At 49.6% G+C, this 15,553-nt stretch overlaps 1 protein-coding gene across 2 annotated transcripts; it reads left to right on the forward strand.

Moving 5' to 3' along the window:
• The first annotated feature begins 1,184 nt into the window (after positions 1-1,184).
• Positions 1,185-15,172, forward strand: Tex29 (testis expressed 29). 2 transcript variants are annotated; one of them, XM_031339071.1, is made up of 6 exons: positions 1,185-1,336; positions 1,971-2,109; positions 7,341-7,451; positions 12,799-12,868; positions 13,781-13,983; positions 15,043-15,172. In XM_031339071.1, exons 2-6 carry the CDS (start codon positions 1,977-1,979, stop codon positions 15,117-15,119), a joined length of 594 nt encoding a protein of 197 aa, XP_031194931.1. In that variant the 5' UTR covers positions 1,185-1,336; positions 1,971-1,976; the 3' UTR covers positions 15,120-15,172. The 2 variants fall into 2 exon arrangements, with proteins under 2 accessions (XP_031194931.1, XP_031194932.1); XM_031339072.1 differs by having other exon boundaries at positions 2,016-2,109.
• The last annotated feature ends 381 nt before the right edge of the window (positions 15,173-15,553 follow it).

Genomic DNA, 15,553 nt, shown 5'->3' on the forward strand with positions numbered 1-15,553 from the left:
CAATGCAGAGGCAGGAGGCTGACTTTCCTTGAAGTTTTCGCCTCAAATACCGCCATCACGCAAGTGTGAGTGACACATGCCCACACCTTCCCTCTGAACATACCAGAGCTGAGCACCTGGGCTGTTTTGGACCTGGGTCCCTGCCTTTGCTGAGTCTAGATGTTCCTGCAGCTCAGCTCTGCCCTGTGGTGGCTCTGCCCTGTGGTGGCTCTGCCTTGGCTCTTGGTGGCTTTGAGAAACTGAAAGCAAGGGAGCCTCGCCAGGCACTCCCTGCTTTTCCACCCTCCATCCAGGCAATCTCTGCTTTCCTGCCCTCCACACACAAGACCGCTGGTTCCTCTGCACCTGGCTGCACTTGCTTCTTCAGTGACAGCCGAACACCAGCTTCACCCCTGGGAGCAGTAGCTCCCAGGGTAATTAATTCCCCTCATATTATGCAGCTGCTGGCTTTTAATTCTGTAAAGTTGCCATGTTTTCAAGAGCTGCTTCTTACGCACATCCTCTTGGTTATTAAATGCCAACCATATTTGTTTACAAATAAAACCAAGTTAATTAAATACTGCATCTCCGTAAGCAAGAGAGCAGTGTGGCTTCAGTGGAGCCCTGTGTTGGCCTTCAGTTGTGTGCCACAGGGAGGCTCCCTCAGAACATGGCAGTCAGAAAGGGGACCATCTCCAGCAGCTCACCCCCCAGCCCTGACCCACCTGGGAAATACCAAAACATATGTCAGTTTCCAGCAAGGAACAAAAGAAAGGTTGTCACTGTTACAGCCCCTTGCTGAGGACGAGTTTGCCCAGTGGTAAGCAGGAGGGACCCACGCTGGGGGTGTAGGCATAGGGCTCACTGTGCCCTCTTCCATCTTGTGTGGACAGAGGGGACCTGGTTGTGTTCATGGTTGCACCCTAATAGTGTCTGCAAAAACACGCTCCCAGAAACCATAAGTCCCATGATAAGATTTTAAAGTCTGGTCCTGCAGCCAAGGTCGGGCTTGTGCAGGGGGAACTTGCAGGAAGAGGGGACTTGAACTCTAATTTGAGGCTTCAGAACAGTACTTGGCACAGGGTCTTTCCCCAGCCCGGGAGTGTACTTGGACCTCTCTCTCCACACCCATTCCAGAGAGTGAGGTGCTCTAACCCCTTTATGATCTCGAGCTTCCAAATGATGTCACAATAGGCAGGGACTGGTTTTCTTCTGGCCACCCCAACCCCCCAGCTACTTGTGAGCCATAGGCAAGAGGAAGAGGTAGCCAGTTCCTGGTTTAATCAAAACCTTGTTCCTACTTAAGAGGCTGCCAGGGAGGCAGTACAGAGGACTCAGTTCTGGAAATGATGGACAGGTTGGTGGCCACACCCTCTACCCTGAGGCCAGGAAGAGCCCTCAAAGCTTGACCTGTTAATTCTCTAGTACCAAACAACACACGCCAAAGATGGCCATACTGCCACCCTGTGCTGAGGTGTTCTGGCCTGTCTTCAGGTGTGACCGCCGAGGCCCCTGTGTGCTGAGGGACCTGGGCTATCTTCTAGATGTACAAGTCCTGTCCTCCCTGTGCTGAGATGTTCTGTGTTTCAGATTTGGATGGTCTAGGACCCTTCTATCCTGGGGTGTTCCCATCTTCCCGGTGTGGATGCTCTGGGCCCCTGTGCTGGGTGGTCTAGGGCCCTCTCTTCTAGGGTGTTCCCATCTTCTCTGTGTGGATGCCCTGGGCCTCTGTGCTGGGTGGTCTAGGGCCCTCTATCCTGGGGTGTTCCCATCTTCTCCATGTGGATGCTCTGGGGCCCCTGTGCTGGGTGGTCTAGGGCTCTCTATCCTGGGGTGTTCCCATCTTCTCCATGTGGATGCTCTGGGGCCCCTGTGCTGGGTGGTCTAGGGCCCTCTATTCTGGGGTGTTCCCATCTTCTTCGTGTGGATGCCCTGGGCCCCTGTGCTGGGTGGTCTAGGGCCCTCTATTCTGGGGTGTTCCCATCTTCCAGATATGGATGCTTTGGACCCCTGTCCTGAGGTGTCCTGTCTTCCAGGCATATTTGATCCCTGCCTCCCTGTCAGCTGCAACCATGAAATATACCACAGAATTCAAGAGGTCCCCACCACGCCTCCTGAAGAAGTTCGCAGGTAACGTGGGAGAGGCTATTGGGGCTGCTTGCAAGGAGAATTCAGCTGTCAGTGCCTTCTGGAAGCACTGGCAGCCTGGAAACACTCTGAAGTGTGTTTCCAGGTAACCCCCGGGGGCCACCTTGAGATCTCTGAGTCGAGTCATTACAGAGCAGCTCCTTGGGATTTCTCACAGCAGCTTAAGAAACAACAGGGAGTTCCGGCGTTTTCGGTTGGTTATACCCTTCAGTCACTTTAAAGCTCTCATGTTAGAAGTGGCTTTTATATCATAAGGTTTTGTTTTTTTTTTTTCAACAAAGAAGCACACTTTGCCTCCCCTCTAATGGAAGCAGGCATGAGACACTTGACCCTGGGTATGGAAGCCATGCAAAAATAGGATTTTCTCAAAGGCATGTTGACTGTACAGGGCATAATTGCATTTACTTTAAGTCAGGCAGGAGAACCTTCTAGAATTGTGTGCTTCCCAGGAGGAGCCTCAGACCACTGTCACCTTCCCTCCCGAGTCTCACTGTTTGGAACCTCCTTTTTCCCCCTTAATGGAGCATGTGTTCATGCATTGCCATCATGCCATATGACATGGAGAAGCAGAAGGAATGGGTTTATCTTTTGTTTGTCTCCCTTGGAAGGCAGGCCAGGAGCATTTTTCTATGGGATTCCCTAAAAGAAAGCCAACTTCTCCCTAGAGGCCGGGAGTGTGAGGGGAGGCTCAGCCATGGTGGGGTTGGGGAGGCACTATGCCATGCTGGGGCCAGACACCGCCACAGGCCCAAGACTCTTAAAAGGACTGATTGCAATTTCTGATTCAGAACAAACAAAACACAGAGATGGAGGCAGACTGGAGCCACAGAGCAGCAGAAACTTCTCTATATGCTTGTCTGGGATCGAGTGGCTCTGACGTCGCCCAGCGGAAAGCAGTAGCTATAACAAAGGGTAGAGGGACCCTGTCCTTAAGGCCCTTGTGGGCAGCCTCTTGGTCTCTGTGTAAAGACATGGGCCCTGGGGAACCGTCTTCATGGGCTGGGAATCATTACCCACTTACCTCTGCAAGAGGTTCCTGGGAGCTGTTGGACACTGGACCTCAAAACCTATGCCTGGGGCTGAGACACCCCACTGCAGGTTTCAGGGGCCAGGTGAGAGGAGAGCTCAGGATACAGGTAAGCTGTGTCGTGGGGTAGGAGGCTGTCTTAGGGGTACATAAAGTAGCTAGGAACTGTTAGCTACAGCCCCAGGGCAGGAGATCATCCTGGTGTTCATCTCCTGGAGTTTCCAAGCTGTGGACCCATGCTTTGCCTGGCTGCTGGCCTTCTAGCTTGGACCATGATAAGTGACGGGACCACACTCCTATTGTCCCTTTCAGCCTCAAAAGCTTGTTGGGAAAATGTAGAGAGGTGAAGCTAGGCTTTCTTTCTGCAATGTCGGAAGTTTTGAATAACAATGCATTCACATTTCAATAGCTTTGCTGGCTGACTTGTCTGGCACTTTCACTTTCCCGCTCAATTGAGCACAGGTTCTTAAAGTTTGGTTGTAACTATTAATACCAGTCTTCAGATTGCACATCACACAGAAAACATCTCTGTGAATATATTATATAATATATTAATGTTCATTATATATTAACATTACTTTTATTATTAATTATACAATAAATTACATATAACATACATTAATATATACTGATTGTATATGTATATATGTGTATATATATGTGTGTATATATATGTATATATATGCACATACACACACATGTATTACAGAAGGGGCAACAGAGGGCAACACAGGCCTTAGGAGAGTCCAAGGATTCCAAAGAGGGACAAGAGCAGAGTCCAAAAAGGGTGCTGATGGAGATGCAGAGGCTTGGGGTTGGGGTAGGGTTAGGCTACAGCAGCAGAGTTGAGCTGCGGGCACAAGGTATGGTGGAGACTGGGACAGTGAAAGGTGACACTGAGCAGTGAACTGACTGAGATGACATCATCAGTTGGCACCCAGCTGAGCCAAAGCCCCTGAGACCACTGGGAGTTCTCTGTTGGTCCAGATGCACACTGGGGCTGCCAGGTACCAGGCCAGTGGTTCTGCTGCGACCACAGTGTGAGGTATCCTTGAGTGGTCCAGGTGAGGGCATCACACCTTCCCTGTGGTGTGGCCGGTAAGCTCTTCGTCTGATCTTTAAGCATCCAGGTCTCCCTTTCATCCTGAATCCTTCCCATAATCTGTGCACAGAGCACCCTGGACACATCTCATTTGTTTTGAAAAATATACAGCACAGTACTCTTTCTACTTTTAGAGGTAAGTCCCACCTGGGTGGCTCCTGTCACCTGGTGCTGTTATTCACCCAGATTCACAGTCTTCCTTCATCCTCAGTGTGGAGTCCCTCAGGGCAGGGGAGAGCCTGAAGAGCTGCTGCTTTACGTAATGGAGTGACCCAGAGCAGGGCAGAGCCTGATGTCAACCTAGGTAAAGACACAGAGGCAGAGCAGGGCCGAGCCTGATGTCAACCCAGGTAAAGGCACAGAGGCAGAGCAGGGCCGAGCCTGATGTCAACCCAGGTAAAGGCACAGAGGCCGGTAGGACACCTGGGAGGGCAGAACCCAGTCCATGCTGGCCCTGTGAAGTGTTCTTCCAGACCCTTGCTCTGCCCGGCCTCCCACCTGTCTCACACACAGCATCCTGAGAGGGACCCATGGATGCTAAGTATCTCCTAGGCCAGGTATGCTTAGACTAGTCAGCTCTTAAACCATTCTGTCATGAGTAAGATGAGTCCTGAAACTGACGCACATGTTGGTGTCTTTCCACAACGTCAGATTAATTGATTGACAATATAGCCGCAAGGTATGTTGTAGCTGCAGTGGCAGCCATTTACCAGATACCAGCTTTCCTGAGCCACCCCTCATACCACACACCCCTCAGTAAACACATCACCGTGTCTCTGTATATTGCATGCATGTGGGTTACCGAATAGATACTAAAGGTTACAGAGGATGTGGTAGCGACGGCTCTGGAGTGCCTGATCGAAGTGTGGGTAGAGCCTATTGATAACAAACCTAAAGGAGTTTCAAGGAAGAAGGTCTGCCCTGAGTCAGACCGCCATGAGCCAGGAGCTCGAGAGCTGCACTGCCGAGTCAAGTCTGGCTGCAGAGGCAGCAGGGGTAGACTCTGTTCAGATGAAAAACTGGGCACTGGGTACACAGCAAGCCCACATGGGTGAGTGGGCAGATGGACAGACAGCAACTGAGTAGGCCACATCATAGTGGGGACAGGACCTGCCTGTCAGTCCTTAAGTCACACAATGATAGCAGCTGACAGGCCATTGGGGTATAGGGTCTCCATTTCATTGGTGGGGAGGGAGGGGAGGAAGTTACACCCTTCCCTGGGTCTGGTGTGTCCCATACGTTCTTGGGGCCTAGCTTCTGTGGTAAGATTTTAACATGCCCATGGATCCCTACAGTCTCAGATTGACCCCAGTGAGTTTTCAAATGGTGTTCTTTCCATTCTGAAGACTAAGTCCCTTGCCAATCTGCATGGGTGGGGCTAGACATGTGGTGCTGTTCATACCTCTGCCCACTCTTTCATATCCTCAAAGTGGAGTCCAAAGTCACTTGTAAAATGGAGTCCCTCTGGGCAAAGTGGTCTGAGAAAACAATTTTATACAACATGAAGTAACTTAGAGCAAGACCAGGAATTGATCAACATATTCTGGCCCCTGGGGGATCTCTGCACCTTCCTGCTGCCCTTGCTGGGTGTGAGTGCCATCCCCTTGTTTGGGCACAAAGATTTTCTATTCTCAGTTGGGCTCTCTGCATGCTTAGGGGTAGGATGCTGCCCGACAACGTCCTACATGTCCACTGTGCATGGCTGTCTAAAATGGGATAACCTGGGGAATGGAGATCAGGCTTTCCTGAGGCAGGCCAGGCAGAGGCTGCCTCCAGAGCTCTCATTCAGGACCGGCCAGAGACAAGGTTGAGGGATGGGCAGTCTTTCTCAGGCTTAGCCTTTGCCTGGTAAGTCTAACCTGTCTGTTAAGTTGATCTGCATATTCAATTAGTGTTGCCACAACAGTTACCTTGGTTCTGTACATGGCTGCGCACTGTGTCCATGCCATCTCTGTGCCTTCGTGGAGGCCTGTGGTGAGTAAAGTGGACCTAACTGGCTTATCCTGAGCCAGAGAGACACAGTGTCCACACACAGAACAGGATGACCTTCCATGTCCCCAGTCCCCGAGAGTCCATCTTGGCCTTGCAGCTCAGCTCTGTGCCCTTGGCGGTCCATCCAGGAGGGCAGTTCACACCCATGCCGTCTCTGGGGACTCTGGCACCCATGTCTGTGACTCTTAAGGAAGGGGACGTCACAGTATATGTTCATTTGAGCACACGTGACACTGTAAGACAACCCATGCTCAGCTAGATTAGCTGCTCATGAGCCCCAGGATCCTCCTGCCTTTGTCTTCCCAGGGCTGGGCTCGCCCCTCTGGCCTCAGGCTGGACATTGGACCTGTGTGACCTGTTTACCATTTGGTCTAGTCAACTGGCACCACCACTGAATACCGCATTTCCCAAGTCAAAATCAGTGTGTGAGGGAATAGTCTCTCCTGTGTCCTTTCTTGAATCTCCTTCACAACCACCATTTTCCCCTTGGGGGGGGGGGGGTTCCATCTTTTGTAGTTTTCTTTAGGATCTGTTTTTAGTGATGTTCACGTGTCTGTGTGTGACTGTATGATTTGAAAGCAGTGTCAACAGGCCAGAGGTGCCAGATCTTCCACAGCTGGAGTTAGAAGTCATGAGCTTTCCCGCCCGAGGGTTGGGGACTCTACAAGATATTCACTTTTAGCCTGGGAGCCATCTCTCCAGTGCCAACTTCTGTCTTTTGGATTCAGCTTCTAAACTCAGGAGCAACCCTCAGCCCACACTGCTAGCTAAGGCTCATGCTGTACCACAGTGTGCATATTGCACGGAGTGACCTGGCCACCCCAGTGGCCGTGTATTAGCCCTCTTGGATGCCTGGATGGATCCCGTGCCTGGCTTGGCTGCTAAGATGATGCCTCATCGCCCTGGTCCTCAGGGGCCTTTGTATTATGCTCAGTAATTAACTTTACATTATTTTGTTCAGAAATTTAATTCAAAGTAGGATTCTCATAACAAATTAACAGAACCTCGATTCAATCTGGCAGACTCCCAGCACTCCCTACCCCCACCCCACCTTTTTTTCTGCCAAGTCAGTGCTGTGTCTGTGCCTTGCAGTGTGTAACATCCCTCTGTATAACATCTGTGACTACAATGTCACCAGGGACCAGTGCAGGAGGCTCGGGTGCTGTTTCTACAAGGCTGTCTGCTACGAGAAAGTTGTTCCCGGTGAGTGATCCAGTCCTGGTCCTTGTCCATTGTTTGTGTCCCGTCCCACCCATCACAACCTCGAACACCTTTGTTCTGTGCAGAGCGGGAGGGGCTTCTCACCACTCTCCTTCCTGGGAAAGGCTAGGATTATGAAGGCTGGGTATGAGAATGTCCCTACCGAGACAGCTGCTGGACACAGGGTGCTGCCAGCTGCAGCCAGCTGAGAGTCTGACTGGGCCAGGCTGGTGGGGACAGCGAAGGGACACGATGTGACTGGGTTTCTCCTGAGGTCATTTTAGCACTACACTAGAACACAACACAGTCCTGAGATCAGACTTGAGCTATCCAATGAGCTGCAGTGGCTGTGACAGTGAGCTGAGCCCAGGCATTCATCCCTCTGCTTCCTGGATGTAGACGCAGCATGACTAGCTCTGCCTTCTTGACTTCCCCACCATGATGGATGGCACCCTTGAGCTGTGAGCTGAGATAAATCCTCCCTTAAGTTTCATAGTCAGTGTGCCTGGTCGCAGCAACAGGAAAGTGACCAACAGTCCATGTCTGTAAAGTTGTACATTCAGAGCTCTTGAGAAGTAGGAGAAACAAGCACTCACGAGACATTTAGGAGGAGCTTTCAGTCATTTCCACGTGAGCACGTGAGGCACACTCGGTTTCTAGTCCGAGCCAAGAGCTGGAGTAATTATCTCAGTTGCTACATACCCCGGGAAATAGAACTCCAAAGTGGGACGGGAGGAGCTGATTCCTCAAGGCAGACCCTGTCTTTAGAGATATATCTAGATAACCATTGCTTTTTGATCGCTGTGTCCTCTGGACAGCCTTCTGGTAGATGTCTAAGAAGACGCGAGCGAGTGGCTTTGTGAGTGTGTGTGCCACCTACTGCTTACACCAGGTCCAGGACCGACTCTCTTGAGAACAAGCTGTGGCCCCTGAAGCATCTTAGCCGTGGTTCCTTCAGGAACCCAGAAAGCAACCCAGACTCCCGGGAGCTTCTGCTTGGCAAGGGATCACAACATCATATCATGGCAACAGATACTGGCCCTCTGTCCATCTTCCCCCACTCGTAAACACATGTGTGGGCACGACTTTTTCTTAACTCTGACATCTTTCTTGTTAAGAGGTGGGGCCATCTGTAGGAAGATTCTGGGCAGTGAGCCCTACATTTGGGTTCTCACTGTGCCCTCAAATTATTTTTCATTTCTTTGACATCTTTCTCATTCAAGGCAGCAAATGAACCTTTGTGCTGTGTAAGTTGTAGGATTCAGTGACAGGGTGTTAGGAGTTCTTTGTGCGTATAATTCCATGTTATGAAAACCTTTCACCAACTTCTTAAATAGGCTGGTTTGAAGTGCACATTGTGTTATGGCATAATCTGTATTATTAAGAATATGAACTTGGGGAATTAGCATTAGATTTTTCAAAAAGGAACTGGGAGCTGGAAGGGGAAGAGTCGCCTTCATTCTCCAGCCTTGATTTAGGGCACATTATTTAATGTGTCATTTCTTCTAAGTATTTGACTTCAGGCTCTTCATGGGACTTGCTGAGATGATTTCAAAACTTTTGTTAGCTCTGCTGGGGAGATATTACCCTTAGGAAAATAACACTCTCTTCTGTCTGGGGAAGAGTAGTCACAATATATGACTCCTGACAAACCACACATGCAGCTTCTCACAGCCAGGTGCTGTGCAGAGGGACACACAGAGTCCGTCTCTTGCTTTTGTTAGCTTGACAGCAGGACGAGAGACCACCTTCTGACATCTTTTGTGTTAAGAGGTCGGGCCATGTGGAAGATGCTGATACTAAAACATGAAAATATTATATGTGCCATGCTCATGTATGGTTCTGATTTTATCACTCTGGGATTCAAGAACTTGTGGGGTTTTACCTGAATGCCCGTAACTCAGCCACAAACACGTTTCCTTCCATTTGATTCTGTGGGCTCAACATCAGGAAGGGGGCTGCTCGTACACACTTCGTACTGTATCACTTTATGCTGTAGTAAGTTACCCCCAAAGTTCAGCCTTGAGGCAACCGCTCCCAGGCTTCACTGGGGCTGAGATTAGGTGCTACATCAAACATACCAGCCAGGCTTGTGTCCCCATAGTCTCTGTCTGCTGGGCGGTTCTGGTTCTGCTGAGACTAGAGTAGCCAGTTTTGGGTGTCTGCCTTAGAGCTCACACCAGTGTGAGATGGAAAGACTTGTCTTGACATCATGAGCTGCTGGGTTCAACCCTCGTTCAGCTCTCAGCTCCTGCCCTCATGTAAGGGATCTTGTAGTTCTGCCTCCTAGAGAACCTCAAAGTAGTCCAGGGCTCATGGATCCTGTTGGAATCCTGCCCATTGCCTAGGGGGCAACTTGCTCTCTAGCTGTGCTGTGACTTGAACTCTGTTTGCCCAAAACAAGATTTGGGGCCTGGTGTATGTGGTCTATCTTGTCTGGGGCTGGTGTATGTGGTCTATCTTGTCAAAGGCATTGCTTTAGTTTTCTTTCTGTGGCTGTGTCAGAGCATGCTGACCAAAAGCAACTTGGAGAGGAATGTCTGGCTTTCTCTTCCAGGTCACAGACCCAGGAAATTCAAGACAGGAACCCAGAGGCAGGAATCATGGAGGGATATTGCTTGTTGGCTTACCACTCAGGCTTACACTCTACTAGCTTCTTTATATAGTCCAGGATACTTGCCCAGGGGATGGTACTACCCACAGTGGGCCCAGGGGATGGTTCTACCCACAGCGGGCTGTGCTCCCTTATATCAAGTAACAACCAAGAAAATCTCTCACCATCATGCTTATACCAACTTGATAGTGACAATTACTCAGTTGAGACTTCTTTTTTGGTGATTCTAATCTGTCAAGCTGACAGCTAACCAGGACAGTCCACCTCTTCACAAATGGACAAACATACACAACACTTTAAGCCACAATTTTTTATTTTTGTCTCAAAGATCTATGGTAATATTAGACTATAAAACATAGTCTAATGTAAAAGTTCCATGGTGTTTAAACATTCCACCACTTAAGAAAAGTCCAAGGGCTCTGGGGTTGGAGAAATGGCTGTGTTTAAGAACACTTGTTGTTCTTTCAGAGAGCTCAGGATCAGTACCCAGCACTCACAAGGTGGCTCATGACCATCTGTAGCTCCATTCCATTACCCAATACCCTTTTCTCACTTCAATGGACACCAGGCATGTACTTGATAAACTCTCTGTCTCTCTCTCTCTCTCTCTCTCTCTCTCTCTCTCTCTCACACACACACACACACACTTGTAGGCAGAGCACTTATAAAAATTTCTGAAAGGATCCCAGGTTTCTTAAAGACTCTGAGGTCTCTTAACTGTGGACTTCTATAAAATCAAAAACCAATTAAATACATCTTATTCCAGAAGAACCCTGACATAGGAACTATCAAACTTAAGCAGAACCAAGATCAAGATTCTGTAGTTCAGTGTTTGGCATCTACCAGAAGGTCACTCATGATCTTTCAGCTCAAAGGCTTTGGGCAGCCACATCTCCCCAGCTCTGTCATTCATCTTCAGAATATGCAGGTTGTCTTTTATGTTCAGGCCAGCTACACTCCACACTTGCTGCTGTTCTTGGTGGATATCAAATGGTCCCGGTATCTCCAATATCCTGGGGGTTTCACTGTAACTGATACATCTTCAGCTTTGGCCTCTCTTGTCTTCCTTCAGGGATGCTGACCCGGCTACATGGTATCAGACCTCAGTCCCTCAATCTTGCATCTTTCATGCCTTCAAAACAGTATGAATGTGGGTGACTTTTACACATTACCAAGTTCATCCTCCAGCTTGAGATGTGGTCTTGGCCTTCTTAGATGATAACTTCTAAGTGTTGACCTGGAGGAAATACTTCCTATGGCCCCAAAGAACAGTGGGCATTATCACCTCAATGGTGCCAATCTCTTGTTAATCACCAATGATTTCCAGACTTAGCCTGACCAGCAACCACAGATTCTTAATTTGAATTTTCTCATACACAGTGCCTATGAAGTGTTTGAAACCTCACAAGCCAGGCCTCCACTGCGTTATTCTCAGCATTATTTTCCAAGCTCCCACAACAACAGGTCATTAAGATCTGAACACTGATGGATTTTGTAGCTCAAAGTCCCAAAACCACCTACAATCCTCCAACAAACTAGTCCAAGGTCATAAATAATAGCATGGTCAGGTCCATTACAGCAACATGCTACTTAAGTCCTGGTACCAGTTTCTGTGCTAATGTCCTTTCTATGGATGTGATAGAACATATTTTCCAAAAGCAACTTAGGGAAGTAAAAGGTTAATCTGGCTTACACTTCCAGGCTGTAATCCATCATTTGGAGAAGTTAAGGCAGGAACCTAGAGGCTAGAACTATGGAAGAATACTGCTTGTTGGTTCATTCGGGCTTACCCATAACTAGCTTCCTTACACAGCCCAGGACCACTTGACTAGTGAATAGAACCGCCCATGGTTGGCTGGGCCCGAAGACCACCTTGATAAAGGCAGTTAGTCAGTTGAGACTCTGGCTTCACATGAGTTTAGTCTACCCAAGTTGGTGGTTAATGTTAACTAGGACAAAAGTCTGTGTAGGTGTGATTGGTAAAGATGCTGTCACATTGGAACAAGATGACCCCAACAGGCCACATGTCTTCAAAGAGAAAAGACACAGAAACACAGAGGAGCCAAAGATCACCAGAAACCATCAGAGGCCATAATGAAATAGGCTGAGGATTCTCAGAGCCTTCAGGTCTGGGGAATGCCTTGATTGTTACTCATGGTTCCAGACCTGTATAGCGACAAATATCTGCTATTCTAAGGCCCCTGATACAGAAGTGTCCTTGAATGACATCACATACAGCAGAATTGGGTTTTCCTTGTCCAGTCCCGTTAGGAGCACCTAGAAGTCATTCAGAGCGGGGACAGGGTAGGGCTTGAATGGAGTCGCATCCCTTGGGTTGGATGTTGCCGGGAGGATAGTTTCTTTCCCTTGAGTGAATGGGAAATGGGATAGAGAAGAGTGTCATAATTAAAGCATTGGATAGTGTGACTGCTGTGCCCACATGAGCTTCAAACTTTGGCCTCACACAATGCTGTGAAGGCAAGTATGGTGGGAGCTAGAGCCTCTTCCTGATTGGAAGACTTCATAACATTGACACCCCCTGTGGAGACATGTTGAGCTCAAGAGCCCAGAGACAATGAATGTTCTCTTAGCTTCAGCATCCTGATCCAGTGGGCTAACGGACTGGCAGGATGACAGTGAGTTGCACTGGGCCACACGGGGTCCCTCTGGGTGGATTTGGGACCCCCCCTCCTGACTACTTTGGGTCCAGATTCTAAGCCAGGGCTCATCTCCCAGTTTATGTCCAGGTGTTCTTCGCCCTGATTATGTTCGTGGCCGGGGCCTTCATCATGGCCATAGTTTACAGGTGGGTGCTCTGAATTCTATATGGGAGGAGAAATGGTTTCAGGCAAGCATTCGATCCCCGCTGCCTCCCTCATACATCTGATGCTCCTCTTAGTGATAGAAGTGAGTCCCTAGCCTCTGGAGCCGTGGATCTTGGGTCCATCTTCTGCAATGTGATGGTGATCAAAAACAGCACCCAGGAGGTCCCATGGCTGGTGCTAAGGGCCAACTGGGCTCTCCTTTGTCCTTAAGCACTGTTGTAACAAAAATGACTAAAAAGTCAACCTAAGGAGGAAGGGTTTAATTTGACTCAGCCTGAAGGATGCTGCTGCCAATAGTTAAAGGTTGGTTTTGCCACCCCGATGAGTCCAGTCTTGAGGTTCTGTCAGACATGCTCTGTGGGTTGATTCTGCATCTTGCCAAGTTGATAATACTAACCACCACAAATCCCACATGATGCTTGAAACCCTTGGCTGAGCCAGTCTGTGTGTGGGACACACTCAGAGGGACATGCTATCCATCATTGTCCTGGAGATAGTGAAGGCCACACAGCTGGTTTCTGTCTGTAGAGGAGGGCTGGTATTCAACTCAGCATCCAGCTCTGCTGTGCCTGCTGCTCTTAAAGCTCTGTCCTGAGACTGGCACAAAGCCGTGGGGGCTCTGCTGTGCCTGCTGCTCTTAAAGCTCTGTCCTGAGACTGGCACAAAGCCATGGGGAGGGTTTACATCCCTCACCTAGCACCTGCTCCAGCCTTTCATGTGGCCAACACAGCCTGTCTTGTAGCACAGTGTATACTTTCTTCCTGGGCTTTGCCTTAGAGAGATGGAGCTGAGACCACAGAGCAGAGCATTCCAGAGCCTGTGTACAGAGCACAGGGCAGGAGACAGCTTCTGTCTCCTAGCTGCTCGGCTGTGACCAAGCCTTTCTTCTTCAGTGTTGGACAGGGGATTAAAAAAAAGCCGAAGCCCTTACCTCCTGAGGAGTTTAAGGAATCTGTTTATATACCGACACCAGAGAGTCCCACTCCAGTCAGCTCTCCAGTCCGCACTCCAGTACCCAGTCCAGTCCGCTCTCTAGTAGGCACTCCAGTACTCACTCCAGTACCTTCCATCAAGAAGACTGAGAGCCCAGTACAAGGTAGGCTGATGTGAACAGTGTCTGTCTCTACCCTTGTGACTCTTCCCTTTGCACATGCTCACTGTTTTTGATGGTCCTCAGCAGGAATGGCAAACACTGTTTTAGGCTGGGCAGGATTCCAATGTTCCCAACTGTGGAGGGCCAGGCCCAAAAGAGGAGGACTCCTCCCTTTCTGACCTTGCTTGGCTGGGTCAGTGTGTGTCCTGGAGATAGTCCAGTAGCACCTTCAGGTTTATCCTTGTCCTCCCTTGAGGCCACTGCAGGGTGAGTGTGGCTGCTGGTGGTGAGGCAATGGCTGAAGCGGTGGCAGCTCACTGCCTGCTCTGGCTCCTGGGAGGCAGTCAGTCGCTTTGTAGGCTGTTCAACAGCCACGGAGAACTGGGTACACCCGATAGGGAGGCTGGGAAGGAAAAAGGACGGGTGGGCGAGAGAAGGATGAAGCCAAGACAAGGCTTTTCTGATCAAGGCTCAAAGTTTAATTTTCAGCTCTGCTTATGGTGTAGAGCAAAGCCCCAGCAGGACGAAGCCGCCGTAGGTGGGTGGGTGGGAGAGGGGGGCTCGGGGGATGGGGAGAGGCACATCACCTGCTGGTCAGTGACTCCCAGGGGGCTGTACAGACCTCTTGCTGCTTTCCTGGTCCAGAACAAGGCCAGGTTAGAGAAAAGGATGTCCCAAAGGTGGCATCTTGTTGCAGGATGTGGGATAGGAAGATATGTCTTGTCTGACACTCAGACTCATGTCCTTGGCTTCATGGAAGCCCCCAGGGCAAGTGGGACTGGGAGACCCTTTTCTGCTAGTCTGTGGATCTAGGACTGCCTGCAGGATACAGGCTCATCTTTTCCTTGGTGCCTTCTGTGTTGAGAAAGGGGATATGAAGACCTCCTGCTGAGGCTTCAGTCCTCATGGTGTATTGGGAAACAATGGCTGCACAGGCCTCTTACCAACTGGCGTCTGGGAAAATGCTTGTCACATGTTTATTTTATTCTGAACCCTTGCTAAAATCTCCTAAGTGCCGCATGTCTCATCAGAGAAACACTCAGACTTTCCCCCGTAATCTAGTTCCGGTGACGACCTCAAAACCAGAGGAGAATAAAGAAGTCAGCGGTGGCAGTGCTGTGCCCCAGCCAGCGCCTTGAATGTGGGTAACAGACAGACCGTCTGGGAGAAGAAAATAAAGGTATTTCTTGAGTGTTGCCTCTTGCTCTCTGCTGCCCCATCCCTGGCCATGTTTCTACTTAGGAGAAAGAGCATGCCTTTGGGTACAGGCAGGAACTCGAATTGGTTTCTACAGCTCTGCCTGCCATTAATTCTGAGACCACGAGACAAGAACACCATCCTAACACAGATGGGCCACACAGTCCCTGTCTTAGTCAGGGTATCTATTCCTGCACAAACTTCATGACCATGAAGCAAGTTGGAGAGGAAAGGGTTTATTCAGCTTACACTTCCACATTGCTGTTCATCACCAAAGGAAGTCAGGACAGGAACTCACACAGGGCAGGAACCTGGAGGCAGGAGCTGATGCAGAAGCCATGAAGGGATGTTACATGAAGGCTTGCTTCCCCTGGCT

This window comes from Mastomys coucha, unplaced genomic scaffold (genome assembly GCF_008632895.1).
Source record: "Mastomys coucha isolate ucsf_1 unplaced genomic scaffold, UCSF_Mcou_1 pScaffold22, whole genome shotgun sequence".
Lineage (NCBI taxonomy): Eukaryota > Metazoa > Chordata > Mammalia > Rodentia > Muridae > Mastomys > Mastomys coucha.

Coding starts and splice junctions, on each gene's coding strand:
- Tex29 (XM_031339071.1), top strand. CDS start 1,977: ATGCTTTGGACCCCTGTCCTGAGGTGTCCTGTCTTCCAGGCATATTTG. Junction 12,869..13,780: donor ATCATGGCCATAGTTTACAG/GTGGGTGCTCTG, acceptor TTTCTTCTTCAG/TGTTGGACAGGGGATTAAAA. Junction 13,984..15,042: donor GACTGAGAGCCCAGTACAAG/GTAGGCTGATGT, acceptor CCCGTAATCTAG/TTCCGGTGACGACCTCAAAA.